Source organism: Eschscholzia californica, unplaced genomic scaffold (genome assembly GCF_041429995.1).
Source record: "Eschscholzia californica isolate CP2 unplaced genomic scaffold, dmEscCali1.0.p SCAF_4, whole genome shotgun sequence".
Taxonomy (NCBI): domain Eukaryota; kingdom Viridiplantae; phylum Streptophyta; class Magnoliopsida; order Ranunculales; family Papaveraceae; genus Eschscholzia; species Eschscholzia californica.
The window spans coordinates 54,945,839-54,969,376 of record NW_028238461.1 but is presented as its reverse complement, the minus strand read 5'-3'; the positions used below and the strand labels follow the sequence as shown (position 1 = coordinate 54,969,376).

The following is a 23,538-nucleotide window of genomic DNA, read 5'->3' as shown; positions in this document are numbered from 1 at the left end:
TTGCCACCACCACCACTATCACTAAACACCACCACAAAATCCACTCCATCACCACACCACCATTACAAAACACCACCATACTACCACCACCACAAACACGACAGATATCCAGGCGCTTCATCATCAACATCCCACCACCACTTCTCCATCACCACCATCATACCATCAACATCACAAAACACCACCACTGAACCCCAACCACCACCACACCAAGCACCACCAGATCTCGTCATACAACCCAAACACATCACCACCACCACGACTAAAGCCAGAGAGGAACCAGTAGATCCGATCCACTCCACCACTATCAGATATTACCGTGATCGAATCGCACCACCACAAACGGTTTGACTGTAAAAGAGAGAGAGAGGCAAAACAGAAACCATAAAATGGTTCCGGCGAAGGGAGGACCCATTCAAATTTTGTTATACGATTATATTGATTTTTTTAGGGTTATTTTTCAAATGATCCCTAATTTATGACCAGATTCCTGTCTGACCCCTACTTTGTTGAAAATGCTCATATAGTCTTATTTTTTTCTTTTGTCTATTAACGGTTAACTTTTGTATATACTTTCCACAAATACTCTCATTTTAATTTTGTCAACCCTCTCTTCCTCTTTAAAAACTTTCTCAATCATCATTTTAACTTCCTCAGCCCATTTCTCTCTCATTTTCTTTCTCTAAAAGTACATTGATAACAATACGATATTTTGTATATATTATCTCTGTCAAAGACTATGGATAAACATCAATTGATCATTTCAATTCTCAAAAATTAAATAAGTAGATGTTTCAAGTACAAGGAAGAATTTTATTTTATCCAGGGGTTCCTGTTAGGAAAAATAACCTAATCAACTTGTTCAGGAATATGATGATAAACGATGCGAAAGTAAAAGTAGAGACACCAAGATTATTTAACGTGACAAAAAACCCCTCCAAACTAGAAGGTAAAAAACCACGGGACCTAGTTCAGAAATCTTCCACTATAATGATAATAATGGGTTACACAACTCTTCACCAAACCTATGGTGGATAAACTGATTGTTCAAGATGTGTAGAAACACTCTTGGATAACAATTCTTCCCTAAACAAATAGAGGATTAACCGACTCTTCAGGATGTGTGAAAACACTCTTGAATAACAACTCTTCACCAAAACTATGGTGGATAAACTGAACAAAGAAACAAAGAAATAGATTTCTCTTACTCCTTAGGATTTGAACAAATCCTAGATTACTAAAGGTTGAAGAAGATAACCACAAACTAAATTGCTTCACAAGATTAATAATCTTCTTTTCTTCAAACCAATATTCTTTCTTTCAATCTCTCTTGAAAGAACTACTTCAGAAATCTCTCTTTCTCTGACTTCTCTTTGTTCTGGAAGTTGTTGTGTCTCTTATCTCTCTCTAACCTGAGAAGATATATCTGAGAGGATTCTCTTGTAACTCTCCCAACTGGGAGGATACTTTCTGACTTGAAAGTATGATACTCTTTAACCTGAAAGTATGAATAATTTCTTCCCTTTCATTCCCTAAATAAGGAATAAGGGAAATCCCATTCTAACTAGGAATCCTTTTTATATAAGGAGGGACCCCAACAATTCCAACTAATAGACAATACCCAGTTGCCAATCATACACAACTCAACCATAGAGGGTAAATACTTCAGCTGTTGTTATTCTGAGTTCTGACCTACAGAGCCCTAGTCGATTTATTCAAGGATTAAAATCCATTTTACCAAACGCTTGTGAAAAGAAAAAAAATTGAAAATGTGAACAATATTTGAAGACATTAGTAATTGTGAGCAGAGCCAAAGAAGAATCCACAAAAATAGATGTTGAACAACTAGCATAAACCCTGACAATTTCGGGTGTTGAAATAGCACTTGCACACTTGTAGTACTGGAAAGACCATGACAACCATAATTCTAATAACTGAAAACGATATGGGCTTCCTCCTCTTGATCATTACCATAAAAAACATTTATAAAGCTGATAGCAGAACGACAATATAGTAAGAAAAATCTTAATTGATGCGGCAATTCTCTGAGTTTTTAGAGAGAGGATATTTTTTAAAATGAGGATATTTTTTAAAATTCTAAACAATGTTAACATTAGGGGGTAGTGCCGTAGTGGTTGGGGACCCAATGTCCGTGTTATTGGTTGGGGCCCAAATGCCTGTGTTATTCGTTTGGGATACGAAATTAGGGACATTTTAAGACAAATTAGTTTTGGGGACATTTGGAGACATTTTATTGTAAATTTGGAGAGCTTTTGGAGAGAAAGTGGCTCTCAAAATATAGAAGACACTTGTGGACACTTGGGGACATTTGAATAAGGAAGATAATAAAAATAATTATTATTCTCAAATCATATTATAATAATATTATCTTATTATTATATAACTATATTATTGTATTATTATTATTATTATTATTATTATTATTATTATTATTATTATTATTATTATTATTGTTATTATATTATATCTGAGTAAGGAAGGTGATAAAAATAAATATTATTATCAAATCATCTATTATATAAAACAGAAGGGAAAACGATGACTGGGACAAACATCCTTTTTTAATTATGCATATTGTCTAGAAGCCCTTCTCAAAATTTAAGATTTAGTCCTTCGTAGAAATAAAGTTACCTATTTAAAATAACTAATTTTAGAAAAAAAAGAAACAAAATAAATTTCAAGGGTTAAAAATAGAAATTAAACTTTCTCTTAATAAAATAATAATTAATTTAAGAGAAAATGAACAAAAAAGTAATACAAAAAAATAATAACTAATAAAAATCTCTCTCTCTCTCAATAAAACATAACAATAAATTTCGTAACATTTAATTGATACAAGTGTTCGTGCCCTAGGGCACGGGATATAAAATAATCTATTTAAAAAAAAAATAATCTACTTTAAAAAAATAACCTCGTTCTTATTAGAAATAAAATAATTAATTTAGGGTAAGAAAGTTTCTACTCAGATTTCCATAAGAGGAGTTCTACATATATTTGGGAACGTCTCTACTCAGATTTGGGGAAAGTTTCTACTCAATCCTCAAGTATTTATGGTGAAAGTAAGAGGAGTTTTACTCAAATTTTAATTGAACTTCACTTTAGGGTTTTAATCTTCACTTTCTCTTCATTGAACTTCAATTCTATTATGATTTCTGGTGAGTACTCAACCATGGCTTCTAATTATTATTCTTCTTATGCATATTTATCTTAAATTATCGTCTTCATTGTAAATTACAAAGATTGCTGGAGAACCTATAAAATCTCCATAGTTAAGTTGGTTAATAATGAAACAACTATTACGGAACAACACATGCAGATTGAGTTTAAGAAAACTAGAGAAAGTTCTGGTAGGCCCACATGTGACACATATGCAGACACATAAATTTACTATCATTGTTGTTAATTAACTATCATTGTTCTCCAATAAGGTTTTGGTAAATTAACATAAAGTTTTCTTTTACTATCATTGTTGTAAATCCATTGTTAAGTTGTTTGTTGTAGGCACATATGCAGTTTGAATTATCATAAACTTTAGTTTTTTTTAGTTGTTTATTTGATTAAATTTCTGTTTATTTTGTTGTGGTTGCATATGTTGTTTGATTTAACTAGAGAAATATTTTTATCAATACATTTCCTACTCACCAAATCTTTGTAAATCTCCATTGTTAAGTTGGTTAAATTATCATCTCGGCTGTTAATTAAACACTATGAAATTTGTATTGGTTATTTACAAAGATTTGTGGTGAGCCTAATTGAATTTGAAAAGAACCTTATGCTATTTTAGATGTTCATTATTTATAGTTCTGGTGAGTCTAATTGAATTTTGAAACACTATGAAATTTCTGGACCTTCTGGTGAGTCTAATTAAACGCTATGAAATTTCTGGTAACAATTAGACTATATATTTAAAACCTATAGTGAGTTAAAACCTATTTAAAAAACAATATTCCTTTCCTTTTTAGAAATAAAAATTCTAATTTAACAAAAAAAAAGAAACAAAATAAATTTCAAGGGTTAAGAAAAGAAATTAAAATCTCTCCCTCTCAATAAAATAATAACTAATTTAAGAGAAAATAAACAAAAAAATAATACAAAAAAATAATTACAATAAATATCTCTCTCTCTTAATAAAATAATAACTAATTAAAATCAATCTTTCAAGTGTCCGTGCCCTAGGGCACGGGATATACCCTAGTATTATTATAATATTATCTTAGTATTATATTACTATATTATTGTATTATTATTATTATATTATATTACATTATATTATATTATATTATATTATATTATATTATATTATATTATATTATATTATATTATATTATATTATATTATATTATAGTATATTATATTATATTATATTATATTATATTATATTATATTATATTACATTATATTATGTTAATATTATATTATTATTATATTATTATATTATATTATATTATATTATATCACTATTATATTATTATTATTATATTAATATTATATTATACTATTATATTATTATTATATTAATATCATATTAACTATATTAAATAATAAATATTCACCAATTGTCTATCAATGTCCACAGATATCTACGGATGTCTACGAAAGTCGAAAAATATATATTTGGAAATATTAATTAATTTTTTTTGTTTCATATGGTAAGACAGTAATAATATTAAAATAATAAATATCAACTAAATATCTGTCAATGTCCACAGATATTCACGGATGTCTACGAAAGTCGAAAAATATATTTTCAAAGTAGTAGTGCAAATATTTTATTTCATATGATTAGACAATAATGATTACATTAAAATAATAAATGTGACATCCCATGTTTTCAAGTTTAGTTGAGGGATTATTTGACATTTGGGTCAAGTCAAAACAGGGGCTAAATTAGTAAAACGTCCAAACTGGGGGGTATTTTGCAATTGGGGCAAAACTCAGGGACTTAAAAGGAACTAAGTAAGCTGGCCACTTTATACAACGACACGTGGCATCATTTTGCCATAAAAACGAATCAAGACCACTTTGGCCGTGCATGCATGTGGGACGTGTTGGAAGGGGATAAAGTTTGATTATTTTAAAAATTATACGTGGACCCCACTTCATGCCAATTTCCTTTAACCCACTTTTACCCACTTTTACACCCACAACAACAGAGAACATATATTATGAAATGGGTTTGGTCGTGAGGTTTGGGAGTTTAATGGATTTTTGGCCGTGAGGGTTTCAAAGTTATTTTCGTCGATTTCTTCCTGTCTGGTTGTCGGAATTCTATGAAACTTGTTCCAGGTAATCCCATTCGACTTGTTCTACATATCTATCCGTTCGGAATTTTCTATTTCGTCCGAATTTGGTGGTTTTACGATAGTTATTTCGATAACGGTATAGTTGTACTAATTTCATTTGGGATCGAAATTTGGAGCTATTTAGACGATTATTATTCGATTTCTTCTAATGGTTTATGTTCAGGATCATGTTTAGAATGTTATGGACTATTTTGGGGTGACCATATATAGACGGGGTGCTGTCGAATTATTTTACGGCTCGAATTTCATATTTGGAATAGTTTGGAAATAAATTGGAATAGAGATAGTTACCCGAATTTTATCATATTTCATATAAATGGACAGTTTCAGCTATAGATTTATAGTATGCAATTCATTATATGATTTGTCAGCTTATGGAGACTCTAAAATGAGAAATAAAAATTATGGGAAGTTGGTTGATGGGTTCGTAGGCATTTCCAATATTCAAGAGACATAGATACGAAGTAAGAGATCGATCGAAATTGGATTGTATTTGAAGTCTTCCAGAGTTGACGAAATTGCTTTTATGTTTTAAGTTTTCGATGTTTTCTTCTCTTTATTGCTTTTGTCGTGCAAGGTTCTTCGTTTAGAACCTAATGTTTCTATTCGGTTTTGGTTATTCTTCCTTATCTCAGAGTACGCGAATGAGGAGGAATAAAGTCGTCTGGTAGGCGGGAGTCTTTGGTGATGCAAGGACTGAGGTAGGGGTTCTGAATCCTTTATCCAACATGGTTTTATAGATAATGAATATGCTAGATTCTATAGTTATATATGCGCCATTATAACTAGAGTTTAGGTAGCATGAAACTCAATTTATGTGATGAACTGAAATATGCTTGAAATGTGTTGATGCGATATGAGAAATGGTTTCGAACTGATTTTACGATTATTGTGAACTACTGGGATTTTCTTGTATGTACCCGACTGCGGATTATGTCAACCTACGGGCACGTAGCCATTGAGGGTAGGATGACATGTGGACACGGGTGTGACCCGTGTGAGACCGGTGAGGTGGGCGACACTAGTCATGAGACCTGTGGGAGTAGAGTGCTTCACTTGCTGGCCATTGGTGCTCGTGCCTCCAGTTCGAGGCTCAGGGACGTACTCCTGACCGCTCGTCTGGGAGGTGACATTGATTGAGAATCCCTCTGCTTTGTGGCGATATGACTCTTGGTTGTTCCACTTCCGTGTTTGATAAGATAATGATTTGAATGAGAAAATGGGTTTCGAGATTGAATGAGAATATTGGTTTTGAGATATGAACGTAACTGATTTTGAAAGATTGCATTAGATGCATGACAGGGTACCGAAGAGAATGAGGTTCAGGTCCTTCCATGGGTATTGGGGGACGGCTCTCTTATTCGAACTCGGTGATCTAAAACGTATTTAGATACTTAAGGTATATATGTATCATGAGGTAAACTCTTCAATGATTGCGGAGTCCCTTAGTGGGAGAGGGACTTACCGGCTAGGGGTAAGTCTCTTTCTCGAGGAGACGTAGTGCATTAGCTAGTGCCATAAATGGGCTGGTACTATCTAACGCACTCTAGGTTCTCCTGAGGTACTCTCTTCTTATTGGGAGCGCACCATGGGTGGGCAGCTAATCACTGCTATTGCTTGCTAGATTAAGGAAAATGGTTTTGTATATAGTATATACTGTAACTGGTTTGATAACTCGTTTTGTCATGATGTTCACAACTTATTAAAGGAACTTTTGAAAACGTGATGGGTTTTGGATTGGTCTTCTACCAGAATAACTCGTGTCGGTGAGTATTCTGACCCCCTACCAGTTGTTAGTGTGCAGGTTCTTGGTTGTAGCCTCGAGGCGAAGTGTGTATTCCGGCCGGTGATCTTGTCTGACGAGGCTAGTGGAGTTTTGTCGTTTTATATGGTTTTTTCTTTATTTTCAAGTTATGTATTTATTGCATAAACCAAACTCTAATATTTATATACGTAAAACTTAGAGTTGTTTATAAGTTGTATCGGTGTTTTATGAGGCGTTTGTATTTTTGTGGTTCGGGTTTCGACCCAAAACTGAGTTGAGTTTGTTTAGCTTCCGCTTAATAGTTTATTCTTGTTTATGCGAATGTATGGTTTGCATGACAGGTTTTGCAGGTGCGACCGGTTCGATTTACAGAGGAGACTCTGCTGGATTTTAGTCTCGTCTGTGAATTGCCGGGGCGTGGTCGTGTCTATTTTGGGACACGGGGCGTCACAATAAATGTCTACCAAATGTCATCTATGTCCACAGATATTCACGGATGTCTACGAAAGTCGAAAATTTCTTTTCAAAGTAGTAGTGCAAATATATTATTTCATATGGTTTGACACTAATGATAATATTAAAATAATAAATGTCTACCAATTATCCTTCAATGATGAGATAATAATAACAATAATATCCACTACTCATTTTGTCCATGGATTCAATATGTTTAAATGTACCCAGGAAATTTTGTTTATGAACCAAATGTCTTGAAATGTCTCTGAGACATTTTGTCTCTGAATGTCCTCCAATGTATTGATGGAAAAAAAGGGGGCTACTGGTATTTTCAATAAACTAGGGGTCAAACAAAAACCCGATCATACAGTAGGTCATCATTTGACAAATAATCCTTTAAAAGTTAATTCTAATTTGGCAGAAATTTATACCCAAGTGGAATGTAGCCCTTTCTTTTATAACTTCCCAAGAAATTTCAATGGTTTTTAACTAATTTGGGTCTTTTCAAGACAATATGTCATACTTCAACAACAAAAAAAAAACAAGATTAGAAACCCTTGGTAGATCCATGAGGTTCTGGTATCAAATTTTGGTGTAAGTTGATTATCCCGAAGTTTTATCTTATACCATTAAGACATTAAATAAAGTAAAGGGATGAATGGATATGCTTTCAATTTTGGTGTAAGTTGATTATCCCGAAGTTTTATCTTATACCATACGACATTAAATAAAGTAAAGGGAGGAATGGTTATGCTTTCAATAGGTGTTAATTAGACATATTTCTATAAATCTAAGATTAGAAACCCAAAGAGTTATGCTAGCAAAATGTATGTTCATTGATCCTTAACACACACACAAACATATATATATATATAGCCCGTATCTCCGGCACGAGTTCATTTAGTCATTATTGCTCTAATTAGGCTCCCAGATCGATGTCAATAAGTTATAATTTTTTTTTCTTTCGAAATGAAGCATTTTTCTAAGATTAGAGAAATGCATATGAAGAAACCCAGGTGAGATAGAACTTGGTTCTTTTATAGTGTTGATAGTGAAATCAAAATTGTCAATAATTACAAACACTATCCAACACAGTTTGGGATCATAGTGCAAAAGATTTACATGGTTTCTGCAAGTTCCACAATAACTAATATTACTAGTTTACAATGTTGCGCCAGACCGATTAATCAACTCTTCCAAGAGTCTTCCACAATCAGCTCATCAACTCCCCAATCTTGGTAACTGATTAACAAATAACCAACACCACCAATGTTAATCGATTCTCTAATGTTAAAGAAAGAAATATGACCAAGTAAATCTCAAAATTATGTGGTTTTACCTTCCATCATGTAAGTAACGACAGACCGTAAAAGGCAATATCTTCTATGGTAGCTAGATTATACAATCTTATCCTCGACTAGCAGCGGAACGTATCTATAACCAATAGCAGGACATCCTCACAAATAGCTAGGAAATTCAAGTAGGAAACAAATAGCCAAGGAGAAGAATCGTAATTCGGAAAGAAAATCAAGTAAAAGGAAAGAAAAGAACGAAAATTGTGTTGCCATCAACATGTAAGGTGGTTGCAGCGAGACTCAAACCATATGCCTTGACGGCTTGACCAGTTACTAAAGCAGTGGTTTATGCAATAGCTCTGTAATGGTATTGGCAGATTTAGTCATGCATTTGTCCACTCGGTTTTACGCTTGAATCCTCTCTTTCTATTGCATGGTGAATGGGTTTCCCACACACTCCCTTCCATGGAGTAGCCAAACAAAGTTATAGTCGCTAGGCGGGCTTCTTAGTTCACATTCATAAAATATTGGACAGTTTATAACTATTATATGGTGGGGTCAAGGTGAAAGTCAAAAAGGCTATGATGCCTAGCTTTGAATTCACATGCACAAAACATTGGTTTTACTCTTTACTGATGGGAGAAGAAAAATCCATCTCATCCTGGATTTAAGGAAGACTTCCTTCCCATGCATTAAATATGAAGACTTTTGTTGCCAAGTATTAAATGCTTTGCTTTTTTGATCTTACGGGTAAGAAGGCTATAAATAGCCAGAACCATTCTCAACATCAGTATTCTATTTTCAAAGTTCTCTTTGGTAAGTAAGATATAAAGAGAAAGTGTGAGATCAGAGAGTTGTATAAGTGTGTGAGGGTGAGAGTTGTAGTGAGATTTGTAACCGGGGAGTACACTAGACTTTGTGTACGGTAACTCGGGTAAGTTGTAACTTCATATTCATATTGGATTAGCTTGGTGCGGCTGAAAGAGGACGTAAGACTTGCTCCGAACCTCTATAAATCTTGTGTGTCATTATTCTTTATTTGCTTCGTGGTTATGTTTGATTTATTCACCATTTCATCCAAGATCCTGGTTTTCCGCATTAGAGAAAAACTCTAAATAGACTGATCACCTATAAGGAGTGGTTATTTTTCTCAACAATAACTTCATATGTTAAGAACAGGAGAGAGGGGGGCGGGTCAAGTATTTCGATCAGGGAATTTGATCTCAAATCGCACATAATAGAGAAAATCGGTCCTAGGAGATCTAATATGTAGGAACGGTAAGAGTTTCAATATACTATGATTGAAATGACCACTTTATCATCCGTGTCAGCGTTTCACCCGAGTTGTTGACCAAATGGAGCTATAACGGAAAACCAATTGTGTGACACGAACGTAGACAAGTCCTGAAACCTCGAAATTTCTTCTCTCTCGCCAGAGTTTCATATAGAACATAAACCTCAAAATAGTAGAAGGAAACAGAATGTAGACAAGTCACTACATTACAGAACAGCACTTCTTCGTATCACCTCCTCCTATACGATTAATTGAGTTGTAGTGCAACCCTGCCAAAAAGCTCAAGCGAATAACTGCAAAGAAAAGAAACGGTCAGGGTTACTGCATATGATTTTCATTTTTATTATATATTGACTAGACTACCTTTTGTTGTCTTCAGTTCCCTGGGGTGAATCTCAATGTTACGTCGACCCTCGAAGGATGTAATGAGGATTATTTTCGAACCATACTGCAGGAAAGATGTCGGAAAGGGGATAAGTAATTAAAGGCCTATAAAAATTATAACTTCAGTAAGTGTCCCTCAAATTCCTTCCAAGAAACCAGGGAAAGAGACTCTACTACTTTCATCTATCATATTAAAGAGACATGGAAGAGGGATACATACTAAGTCAGCACAAGCCTGCAAAGTTAGATTGTCACCCCATTGGCCAGACCTGTTTTAGTCAACATCGAGAGTATAAACATAAGTAGTTCCTACCCAAACAAAAATAGCAACTAAAAGCATAATAAGATTTAATAGTGGTTGACTAACTTGGCCATCCTCTGCACATACTCGGGGGATGTAACATGTCCCTCATAAAGATCTGGATGAGACTGGATCTGAGTATTGGATAAAACAAACATCAATCATAAAAACAGCCTGTTTGACTACTTCAAACGTAAAACGTGTAATCAAATAATGATGCCTATATACATAATACAACCTGCTCTACGATTGCTTGCCTCAAGGAGTGGTGGAGCTCTGGTTTTCCATAGATCTGATGCGCTAACGCACGGAACTGCACAAAAGACATAAGGAAACACTGAGAAGCTGTAAAAGCTCAGGACTGTAAGTATTTGTCATCTCAATTTCTTAAGGAAAGTATGTATAACAGAGAAGCTCAAACTCAGTTTCAGAGTTTAGAAGAAGTTATGTAAAAGGTGTAAGGGTACTCTTGGGTCAGGGATCACCATTTCTAAGACTGATTTGTCTCAGCTCAAGGCTTATTCCGGTTCCGATTGGGCTGGGTGCCCTGACTCTCGTCGTTAGACTTCTGGTCTCTGTGTGTTTTTGGGTTCCAAGTTGCTGGTTTGGGTATCCAAGAAGCAGCCAACTGTGGCACGCTCCTCTGCTGAGGCTGATTACAAAGCAATGGCTATGGCTGCTAGTGAGATATTATGGGTATCTTACTTCATGAATTGGGTATTTCAATTTCATTACCAGCTTCTCTCTTCTGTGATAGTTTGAGTGCTAAACACTTAGCCAATAGCCCAGTTTTTCATGCTCGAACTAAAGACATCGAGATAGATTATCATTTTGTGCGGGAGCTGGTATCGAATGGTACTATTTTTCCACAATACATCTCCACCACTCAGCAATTGGCAGATATCTTCACCAAGGGACTTTCACTTGCTCAATTTACCCTTCTTCGTGACAAAACTCATGCTGGTTCGGCATTCGTTTGAGGGGGAGTATAAGAGAGAAGCTCAAACTCAGTTTCAGAGTTTAGAAGAAGTGATGTAAAAATTCACACTCTGATTTCCTTTAGTATGGAAACATAGAAAACCCACATAAACGTACCTGGCAATTACCGTCTCCTTCGACGATGTATTCAGTAATGCCCTCCTCCCTCAACCTAAAGAAAAATAATTTATTCATCCATTGGAAAAACAGGATAATATCTGCCTATCCAGTGGTTATTCGAGAGAGTACCTATCTAAAAGCCTACGTCGGTCTGGATATTCTTCATCAACCGATCCTTCATTGGTTTTAGAAGCCTGCTGCGAAAGACCAAATGGAGAAGAGAGAAATAGAATACTATGTCAACAATAACAGAACATTTAAAAGGGCTAAGTACACCAATTAAAATCAAATACAACTTAGAGGGAGAATTCAGTGCTTGTTTCAAACAGGAAGTGGGATAACTGGACTTATACTTACACTAGTGTGATCCATCTGGTTGAACTTCTTTCCAGATTGGTGTTCGAAAATAGTTGGCTCATCTTGATAAATTGCTTCTTGAAGATTAAGGGCAAGGATTTCATCATATTCAACATTAGGATGGAGACTGGAACGACATTTGTGGTTTGACATCGCCCTTCCTAAACAAATAAGATCTTCATTTCTCAAAGAACAATTTATGGAAACGATTATGAGTGCACAAATTCTAAATACTGCAAAATTTGAACAATTCATGGAATGGAAGATCATCATTTCTCAAAGAACAATTTATAGAAACCATTATGAGTGCACAAATTCTGGAAAAATTTGAACAATTCATGGAATGGAAGATCTTCATTTCTCAAATAACAATTTAATTCAAGCTCCTAGGTTTTAGAAGAAAAACTGATTATAGATCCTATCAATTCCAAAGAGAAATGCTATAGAAAGAAGATATTTCGGAAAATCAAAGCTATGAATGAATCAAACCACAAATTAGGTTAACAATTCAGAAGAATTTGGCATACCTTCTCTCTCTCTCTAACCAGTTATTTCTCTCTCCAGATCACTGTTTGAGAGCGGGAGAACGAGGCGCGGGAAGATTTGAGACGGTGGGGATATAGCATGAGTGAGTGATATAGGGAAGTAAGAAAATTTTACAAGGTGCAAAGACTTTGGCAAAAATTAGTCAACATTAGTTGACCAACATATTTTCTTATTATCATGGGGAATAAAATTTTGTTGACATTTCTTCTCAATTCCGGGAAGGGTCGCCGGTAAACTGTCATTACCGGCGACCTTTATTTGTATTTTTGTTTCAAATCTCTCTTTCAAGATCATCAATTCCGGTCACTACTTCTGACAACCACCACCACCATCATTTTTCTGTCTCCCCTCTCCCACTCACGGTGTTTCTCTCCCTGTGTCGCCCTTTCTCTCTTCCCTCCCTCGCTCTCACAACGTCTCTATGTCATTCTTTCTCGTCATGTTGCTCTCTCACTCCCCTTAGTCGATCGTGCTGCCTAACCCTAATCCTCGAGGAGGGGTTTCCTCGAGGTTGTAGACTGCATGACCGACCCTTCCACGTTCGTGGTCGACCGACCACAAGATGTTTGCATAGAATTTGAAAAACAACACTATACCTCTTTTATATTTTAAATATATATTTTTCGACTTCCGTAGACATCTGTGAATATATGTGGACATTGATAGACATTTGGTAGACATTTATTATTTTAATAATATTATTATTGTTTAATCACATGATATAATATATTTATAATTACATTTCAAAAATATATTTTCGACTTTCGTAGACATCTGTGAATATATGTGAACATTGGTGAACATTTGGTAGACATTTATTATTTTAATCATATTATTATTGTTCAATCACATGAATAATATATTTATAATAACATTTCAAATATATATTTTTCGACTTTCGTAGACATCTGTGAATATTTGTGGGCATTGATAGACATTTGGTAGACATTTATTATTTTAATATTTTTATTGTTTAATCACATTAAATAATATATTCGTATGAAAATTTCAAAAATATATTTTTCGACTTTCGTAGACGTCTGTGAATATTTGTGGACATTTGGTAGGCATTTATTATTTTAATAATATTATTATTGTTTAATCACATGAAATAATATATTTATAATAACATTTCAAATATATATTTTTCGACTTTCGTAGACATCTGTTAATATTTGCGGACATTGATGGACATTTGGTGGATATTTATTATTTTAATATTATTATTGTTGTTTAATCACATGATGGACTCCAAACGTCTCTTGTTTTTGTAAAGACATTTTGGGCTCCAAATTTGTCCTAAATCCTTCACAAAATCCATCAAACTAAGAAGTCTACCAAAGTCTGAGACATTTTGTCTATAATCGAATGCATCAGACTTTCATAGACTCTCAAATGTTGGGATTTGAATGCCTTAGACTTTCGAGGACTTTCAAATGTCTGGATTTGAATGTCTTGGACTTTCGTAGACTCTCAAATGTCCAGATTGGAATGTCTCGGACTTTCGCGGACACTCAACTGTCCACGAAAGTCCCAATCCACTACCCCCCCCCCCCCCCCCCCCCAGTATATTATTACTTTATGTTTCCATAACAAAATCAAATCTGAAAAAGCGTGATAATTCTAGGTTAAGAACAAGTTTGACTAGTCTCTGCGGATCGACCCCGGTCTTATCCGGTTTTACTACTTGATACTTGCGGGTGAGCCCTTTTAAGAGAACTTTCTAAGCCCATCAACCTTCATCAGAGAAGATGATGAGATGGACATATGACAGGGATGTGAGATGATATGAATTGATGAAGTGGAGGAAATAAGAGGAGGAGATGTGGCTTTGTCTTTTTACAAAAATATTTAGAAATAATTCCATTTTGCCCCTGAGGATAATTTGGTAAAATGTTTGACTATTTAGGGCCAAAATGAACTATCAGACTTTTATGGGGGCTCAAACGGTGAATTGGTCACAAATTGAGGCCCAAAACGTAGAGGTCAAGACATAAAAATTTTCATGGGCTTTGCCGACTAGAATTTTTATGGGGTACATTTCTCAGTCTTCTAGTTTTCTTGGAAGTCGATGTTATCTAATATGTAAATTTCAACTTTTTGCATGTTGTCTCGACACAATAACCAATATAATTATCATACGAAACATTATTTTCCTTCATTTCTTAACTATTTCAATTGCCATGAATCAAAACGATAGATAGAAAGAATGAAAGAGAGAGAGAGAGAGATCATTGCTTCAAGGAATAAAATTTATTAATATGATTGGAGTACCTAAATTTGCAACTTATTTAATTAAAGAAATAAATAATAGCCTATATATATCTTATTATAACAATCAAGATTGTCATCTTCAAATACTCAAAACTACCCCCTAATTCACCTATTCTATACTATTTCAACTGCTTAGTATTAAAATTTAGATTTAATTGCCTTCAACTAAATTTTCTTTGAATTGTTCAGCGTGCCTCGAACCCTTTGACCTCTAAGGTGGAAGATTATACCTCTTACCCACTCCAACCAAGAGTTGTTGGCACCTTCAACCAAGTTTCTTCCGTCAGCATCAGGCGGCGATACCACCCGCCTGCAAACTGGGCACGTCTGGTGAAATCACGTTAAAAAGATTAGGTTCTACTATAATAAATATCGCATGATTATCAAACAATAACACGTAAAAAGTTGATCAAGAAATGGTAATTTCATTATAAACAATAATGTCAGACCACATATGGTTGGGTACTTGGGTCTAAGTGTTGAAGATCTTCTTGAAGTGAACTAAATCTATTTAAGGAGGTGCTTCTGGTTCGTCAAATTCAGCCCTGAATTGGCTATAACAAAATAAGGCTGAAGTAGGAAGTTACTGGTCCGAAATAACCTGAAATGATAATTGCCCCATATTCTTTTTGTATTATTAACGTGCCTCGAACCAATGACCTAGAAGGTGGAAAACTAAACCTCCTACCATTCCAACTAAAGGTTATTGACAATTGCGTCATATTACAACCGCTCAGATTTGAGCAAGTCAGATTCAAATAAGTCAAACTGGACCGAGTCAGATTCAAGTAAGGGTCCTAGAGCACACAGATAATTTAAATTAGTGAACCTTAATCCATGCATTCATTTTAGCAAAACATATAGAAACCATCGGCCAACTATACCAGTGAATTAATTACCTTGTTCATCTTCAACCATTTAGTGATACATTTTGAATGGTATCGATGAAGGCATGGCAAAGTCGTCAACTTATCTCGATTTTTATATTCCATACAACAGATCGCACACCTGCGTATAATTACATTTCTAAGAAAAAAGGGGAAGCAAACAAAGATCTCAACGATGATAGTTGATAGGAACTGGTTATTGACATGTGATCCTTGATTTATCTAGTAAACCATGTGATTTGTCTTGGGAAATAAAAAGTAAGAAATTCTAAACAATAAAAATAAGAATAAGGTTCTAAATTAACATACCTCTCGTGTTCCTTTTTCTTTGAGAAAAATCCGATCTTGTACTTGACAGATGGCAAGGACGAAATTAGCTTATCTGAAAGTCCCCCAATCTTATTACTATGGATTACCGCCCCCATTGCTAGCAGTCGCTGAGACAAAAGAACTTCAATTCAAGTCATGTAAAACACAAAAATGTACCGTATACTTTGTCAAGTAACTCCGCCTTATACATGTATCTGTCAGTGAACCCGATGCGTATAGTTATATAGTATATATTGATAATAGTTTATATCAATCGGCTACATTCTTACGTCATATGTCATGTAAATGTAACCTGGAAGAGGATCAACTTCTGCCGTTTCCTGTTCTCGAAAAAGTGAAAATCTTACATTTTGATCATGGATATGAAAAGGTAATCTTAATTCATAATCTAAGAATGACAATAATAACACATAACTTACCCCGTCTAGAGGACTTGGGGTAACTAGCAACCAACCTTTCTTTGAATCTATAGTACCGCAATTTTCACCACTTGATTGTAGTGGTTGGTATTGGTACGGGCAATCCTGTAACACAAGTACATTACCGATTTGAAATATTAAAATATCATTACAAACTTATCATGTCAATGAGATTACTGAGGTTAAACTAGTATTCACCTGTTCTTCAAAAATTTCTTCAATGGAACGAGGATCATTGTCGAGAATATACCCTTCCAAATTCACGATATCAACAAGTGTCCAAATCCGACGTGCCCTCCTCATAGTTCTCTTTGAATTGAAATCAAGTTAATATTATCTTCTCTAATATTCTACCAAATTGCAAATTTTATTCAGTGATATTATCTTTTTGAAACATCACAAGTCAATCAATTAGTTTGAAATCTACAATTTACAGGAAAATTCTCATAATAATCTAATAAGGCAGCAACCCATTGTTAACATATGACTGACTATAAATTCTGTAATTAGTCTCTTTCTAGGTCAATCTTTGTTCTTCTGAGTAAATAATGGCTAGGTCAAATTGAGAAGGCGTGAAATTGAAATAACCCTTGATTATTCTAAATACTAAAAAATTGAATCAAAATTCAACATACCCATGAAAGGAATCTTCATAATTTGTGTAGAAGTTAAACTAAAGTTATAGCTAAGGAGGAAAGATGAAGAACATAAGATTTCATAGTATCAATAATGGGTTCTCAAAAAGGAATTCACAAGTACTGAAGAACATATAATACCTTTTAATGAAATCAAATAAGAAAAAACACAAGATATGGGTAATGGAGATTGAAAAGTATAAGCCTAGCCTTTTCTGTTTAGGACTGCCCAAGCCAACCTTTTCTTACAAGCTTTTTAAGAGAGAGAGAGAGAGAGAATTACCTTGGGATTCGACAGTAGTTGATGAATTTCAAATAACACCCATTGATTTCTAGAGATGAATTAATATACCCATTACAGTTAATCTTAAATTAGTAAGAATTAATATAATAGGAAAATCTTCATCTTTATTTGTTTATTTGAAGTAAAGTTAAAGTTTTAGAAGAAGGTTAAAAGTGAAAATTTTAGAAGGAAATTATGAAAATTTTAGAAGGAAATGTTAGAAGGAAATTATGAATTATTACCCCTTGCAGCTAATTAAAATAGTAGTACTAAGGAAATTTTAGAAGGAAATTATGAAAATTTTAGAAGGAAATGTTAGAAGGAAATTATGAATTATTACCCCTTGCAGCTAATTAAAATAGTAGTACTAAGGAAATTTTAGAAGAGGGTTAAAAGTGAAAATTTTAGAAGGAAATGTTAGAAGGAAATTATGAATTATTACCCCTTGCAGCTAATTAAAATAGTAGTACTAAGGAAATTTTAGAAGAGGGTTAAAAGTGAAAATTTCTACTTTTGCCTATTATAAGTAAAGTAGAGATTCTTAAATGAAAGAGTTAATTCCTATATGGCCCCCTACTTTGTGACCAGCTTTCTTTATGGCCCCCTTTTTTTCGTAAATTCAAATATGGCCCCTATTTTCAGATAAATGTCATTACTACCCTTCTTAATTCTAAATTTAAAACAATAAAAAAATTATTTCCACCTCACCCCTCTCTCTCTCCACCTCATCTCTCCCTACACCTCATCTCTCCCTACACCTCACCCCTCTCTCTCTCTCTCTCTCTCTCTCCAATTCACCTCTCTCTCTCTCTCCAACTCTCTCTCTCTCCAACTCTCTCTCTCTCCAATTCACCTCTCTCTCTCTCTCTCCAACTCTCCTCTCTCTCTCTCTCTCCAATTCACCTCTCTCTCTCTCTCCAACTCTCCTCTCTCTCTCTCTCCTACTCACCCCTTTCTTCTCCGGCAAGGTTTCCGGCCAACCACCTTCAAACTTAACAAAAAAAAAAAATTTCTCTCTCCTCTCTCTCTCTCTCTAAAACTCCGGCGAAGGGAAACCCCCTTCGCCGGAGTTTTAGAGAGAGAGAGAGAGAGTAGAGAGATTTTTTTTTTTAAAAAAAAAATTTAGAGAGAGAGAAATTTTTTTTTTTAAAGTTTGAAGGTGGCCGGCCGGAAAATTTTCCGGCCGGCCACCTTGCCGGAGAAGAAAGGGGTGAGTAGGAGAGAGAGAGGAGAGTTGGAGAGAGAGAGAGAGGTGAATTGGAGAGAGAGAGAGAGAGAGAGAGGGGTGAGGTGTACGGAGAGATGAGGTGTAGGGAGAGATGAGGTGGAGAGAGAGAGGGTGAGGTGGAAATAATTTTTTTTTATTGTTTTAAATTTAGAATTAAGAAGGGTAGTAATGACATTTATCTGAAAATAGGGGGCCATATTTGAATTTACGAAAAAAAGGGGGCCATAAAGGAAGCTGGTCACAAAGTAGGGGGCCATATAGGAATTAACTCTTAAACTATGTAAGAAAAGCCTTCTCAACAAAACAAAAAAAAAATGTAAGAAAAGTCCAAGATTTGGGCCCAAATAAGAAAAAAAACCCACTCGGGAATAATAATGTAAAAAAAACCCAATTTTTAAACTGTTGGCAACACTTTTGAAACTATTACAACACTTTTGAAACTGTGACAACATATATAATTATGTGTGAACAAAAACAAATTTGTTCATACATTTACAAAATTGTTGAGAGCAAATACAAAATTGTTGAGAGCAAATTGTGTTTTGTTCAGAAATTTTCATAAATGTTTTGTAATTTCAAATTTTGGGTTTTTTTGCATTATTATTCCGGGTTGGGCTTCATTTGCTATTTTGACCCGAATTTTGGGCCTTATAATTTTCCTCTCTTCTTAAATTCCCATTCAAATTTTATTATACGAAATGACTCCTAATTTATGACCAGATTCCTGTCTGACCCCTACTTTATTGCAAATTAGTCTTATTTTTCTCTTTTCTGTCTATTTACGGTTAACTTTTCTAGATACTTTCGAGAAATACTCTCATTTTAATTCTCTCATCCCTCTTTCTCTCTTCAAAAACTTTCTCAATCATCATTTTAACTTCCTCAACCCATTTCTCTCTCATTTTCTTTCTCTAAAAGTACATTGATAACGATATGATATTTTGTATATATTATCTGTCAAAGACTATAGATAAACATCAATTGATCATTTGAATTCTCAAAAATTAAATAAGTAGATGTTTCAAGTACAAGGAAGAATTTTTATTTTATCCAGAGGACTCCAACTAATAGACAATACCCAATAGCCAATCACACACAACTCAGCCATAAAGGGTAAATACTTCTGCTTTTGTTCTTTTGAGTTTTGACCCATAGAGTCCTGATCGGTTTAATCAAGGATTAAAATCCATTTTACCAAAGGCTTGTGAAAAGAAAAAAACTGAGAATGTGAACAATATTGTGAAGACATTACTAATTGTGAGCAGAGCCAGAGAAGGACACACAAAAATAGATGTAGAACAACTATCCTCAAAAAAAAAAAAAAAAAAAAAAAAGATGTAGAACAATTAGCATCAACCCTGACATTTCTGTGAGAATAGTCCCACATGGGAGAATGGGTAACCAGCAACCAATAATATAAAGTATAGGTCCTCTCCACTCATTGTCAATTGGTTTTGAGTTGGATGGCCACAAACTTAACTTGGTACCAGAGCCAACGATCTTAAATTTATTTTTGTTAAAAAAATTTGTCGATTGAAGGAGAAAGAACCTTCATCTTCATCTTCTTTTCCTATCTTAATTCTAAAGAAGGAAAAAAATCCTTCATCAGTTTTGGTATTAAAAAGAAGGCAAAAAGACAAAACAATAACTTTAATTGTTATTGTGTGATCTATATTGTCTCACAATTTACAAAACTTTGAGTTGGTAGAACACATCTTCTCAAAGATTCAGTTTCTAAAAAATTTCTAATATAAATTTTTCCTCATAATTAATATAGTAGAAAATATGGATCAGACAATTAGTACAACTTTTCAGTCAGGAGGATCCTTTAATTCAGTGATTATGTTGAATGAAAAAAATTATGATATATGGTCTCAAATCATGGAGATGCATATTGCTGAAAAAGAAAAACTTTCGTTTATTCGAGGTAATTCATTACCACCTGCTGAAGATGATGTTAAATATGAGAAGTGGTATGCAGAAAATCAAAAAGTCAAGAGATGGTTGTTGATGTCTATGACTCCAGAAATTATGAAGAGATACATTCGTTTACCTACAGCTCGTGATATTTGGAAAGCTTTATCTAAAGCTTTTTATGATGGATCTAATGAATTACAAGTCTTCTCTTTGAATCAGAAGGCATTTTCTGCCAAACAGAATGGGAGGATATTCTCGGTTTATTACGGTGAACTGGTTGAGATCTTTAGTGAATTAGATCACCGTGATAAAGTGATCATGGAAAACGAAAACGATATTGTATCTTATCGTAAATCAATTCAACGACAACGTGTGCATATTTTTCTTGCAGAGTTAGATGGTGAATTTGAACAAATTCGTGGTGAAATTTTGAGAAAGGATCTCATTCCCGATTTAGAAGAATGTTATGCTTTGGTTCGTCGTGAGCTTGTTCGACGCACAACGATGAACAGTGAATCTGAAACAACTGATGCTTCCGCAATGATGATTCGAAATAAGAAAAATAATAATATTGTTAAAGCTATTTGTCAATCCGACAAACCTTCTTATAAGTGTACCCACTGCAATAAAACTGGTCATACCAAAAATCATTGTTATGAATTAGTAGGTTATCCAGAATGGTGGGATCATAATCGAAAGAAAAACTCTAACAAACCACTTGTAGCTGCACTTGTTGAGACAGAGGAAGAAAATCCAACTGTTAGGCAAGCTTCAGCAATGGTAGTCACTACAGGTAATGTAGAAACGATGAGGGAGAACTTTAGAGATAAACTATGCTACGTGGAGCAGTTAGCGAATCTCAGAAATCAACTAAACGAGTGTCTGCACCAAAAGTGCGAAGTGGAGAAGAAACTATCAAGTCTTAACTCTCTATCTCCAGAAGGTACTTCCGCAGATACGAGTATTTTGGTGAAGCAGTTGCAAGAAAAGTTAAGGAACTATGAGTCTGAAGTCGAAGAAGCTAGGAAGTTGAAATCATCTCATCAAAATAATGAGTTATTAAAAGAAAAATTATTGGAAGAAAAAGACCGAAGAGAGCGTGCAGAATTCGAGTTACTTAAACAACAAGAGACTCAATTTGATGTGAGAAAGTTGGAGAATGAACTAATGGCATGAAAGTCATTAACCAACGATATTCCTGGTGTTTCATGTCCAAGTGACATACGTATTAAGTTCACAAGCTTGCAGAAAGAGGTGATTGAAAATATGACGACAGTTGGTCAAGTAATCGCATGTATGAAGCAAATGGAGGTAACTCTGAAAGAAGCTGAACTTGGCAGACAACATGTAGAATTTGTGGCCTCATTAGCCAACCAGAAGGCAGAAGATTCGGAATCTAAAGTTAAACGGTGTGAATTGATGATCAATTGTCTTACTGAAGAAACAGAAAGATTAAAAAATGAGGTTATTGAATTGAAGATGCACAAGAATGTGGAAATAGAGAGAACAACAAAGCAAGGAACTCTTATTCAGGAATTGGAGGCATCACTTGCTAAAAAGGAATCTTCCATCAAAGAACTGCAAAGTAAATTATCAGAACAAAAGGAGGTCATGGCTCACCAGCATAACGAGATAAACTTGCTCAATGAACGGCTAAACAACGAAGCACAGAGGCTAAAATCATTGGAGCAGAAGAATGATAAGCTCAGTGAAGAAATTTATGTTTTGAAGTCTAAGTCGGGTCATGATGACAGTTTCAAGTCGAATATTTTCGCAATTGGTAGACAAGTTGGGCATATGCGATATCTATGCACCAACTTGAGGGGGAGTGTTGAAATATCTTTCTATATATTAAGATATCCCATATAATAGATATTAGGAAATATCAAATATTAGAAACTAGTAAGAATTAGGAACTAGTAAATATATTAGTATAAACTATTAAGAAACTAGTAAAATATTAGAAACTAGTAAAGTTAGAAACTAGTAGTATTGTAACTCTATAAATAGAGTCTTATATTTCTTTTGTAATTCATCAAGGAAAAAAAACAATTTCTTTGATCAATTTCAACATGGTATCAGAGCTAGGTCCACACGTGATAGGCTTAAAAGCCACACGTGCTCCACGTCACCCGTAAAGAAAAAAAAAACCCACGTGTTAGGCTCAAAGAACGCCACACGTGAGGGGGCGTGTGAGAATAGTCCCACATGGGAGAATGGGTAACCAGCAACCAAGAATATAAAGTATAGGTCATCTCCACTCATTGCCAATTGGTTTTGAGTTGGATGGCCACAAACTTAACAATTTCGGTTGTTGACTTGTTGCAATAGCACTTGCACAATTGTAGTACTGGAAAGACCATGACAACCAAAATTCTAATAACTGGAAACGATATGGGCTTCCTCCTCTTGATCATTACCATCAAGACATTTGTAAAGTTAATAGCATAACGACAATACAGTCAGAAAAATCGTAATTGATGCGACAATTCCCTCAGTTTTAGAGAGATGAGAGGGCTAAGGGAATTAAAATGAAGATACTTTTAAAAATTCTAAACAAAAGTTAACATTAAAAAAAGTTGATGAAAAAATGGGGGCTACTGGTGTATTGGCAAAAAACAGCATTGGGCCTTCCTTATGCGCCCACCCGCGTGTAACATAAGAGGGGTGCCTTCAGTAGCCTCTATGGTCTAGCAAGGAAGCCCACCGAAAGCCCAACACGCCTCGCAAGCCCAGAAATTCTAA

The 23,538-nt window shown here is 34.6% G+C and overlaps 3 protein-coding genes and 1 long non-coding RNA gene across 5 annotated transcripts; 2 read left to right on the top strand and 2 right to left on the bottom strand.

The window, feature by feature from the left end:
• Window positions 1-5,164: 5,164 nt before the first annotated feature.
• On the top strand, window positions 5,165-7,322 carry LOC147546378 (uncharacterized). The gene is made up of 2 exons (XR_015239878.1): window positions 5,165-5,307; window positions 5,960-7,322. It is a non-coding gene; the product is annotated as an uncharacterized LOC147546378 (long non-coding RNA).
• Window positions 7,323-10,335: 3,013 nt separating this feature from the next.
• LOC147546377 (OVARIAN TUMOR DOMAIN-containing deubiquitinating enzyme 9-like) lies at window positions 10,336-12,427 on the bottom strand. Its single transcript, XM_086635909.1, has 8 exons — window positions 12,275-12,427; window positions 12,047-12,114; window positions 11,915-11,969; window positions 11,058-11,132; window positions 10,886-10,953; window positions 10,739-10,787; window positions 10,498-10,582; window positions 10,336-10,403 (listed from the first exon to the last, which is right to left on the bottom strand). Exons 1-8 carry the CDS (start codon window positions 12,425-12,427, stop codon window positions 10,336-10,338), a joined length of 621 nt encoding a protein of 206 aa, XP_086492035.1.
• Window positions 12,428-15,058: 2,631 nt separating this feature from the next.
• On the bottom strand, window positions 15,059-17,597 carry LOC147546376 (uncharacterized). Of its 2 annotated transcripts, XM_086638079.1 has the most exons (7): window positions 17,507-17,597; window positions 16,929-17,080; window positions 16,731-16,835; window positions 16,581-16,631; window positions 16,291-16,418; window positions 15,994-16,102; window positions 15,199-15,421 (listed from the first exon to the last, which is right to left on the bottom strand). In XM_086638079.1, the coding sequence occupies exons 2-7, from the start codon at window positions 17,031-17,033 to the stop codon at window positions 15,260-15,262; spliced, it is 660 nt and encodes a 219-aa protein (XP_086494205.1). In that variant the 5' UTR covers window positions 17,034-17,080; window positions 17,507-17,597; the 3' UTR covers window positions 15,199-15,259. The 2 variants fall into 2 exon arrangements, with proteins under 2 accessions (XP_086494204.1, XP_086494205.1); XM_086638078.1 differs by having other exon boundaries at window positions 15,059-15,421; window positions 16,929-17,596.
• Window positions 17,598-20,757: 3,160 nt separating this feature from the next.
• LOC147546375 (uncharacterized) lies at window positions 20,758-21,969 on the top strand. Its single transcript, XM_086635908.1, has one exon. It carries the CDS (start codon window positions 20,758-20,760, stop codon window positions 21,967-21,969), a length of 1,212 nt encoding a protein of 403 aa, XP_086492034.1.
• Window positions 21,970-23,538: the final 1,569 nt, after the last annotated feature.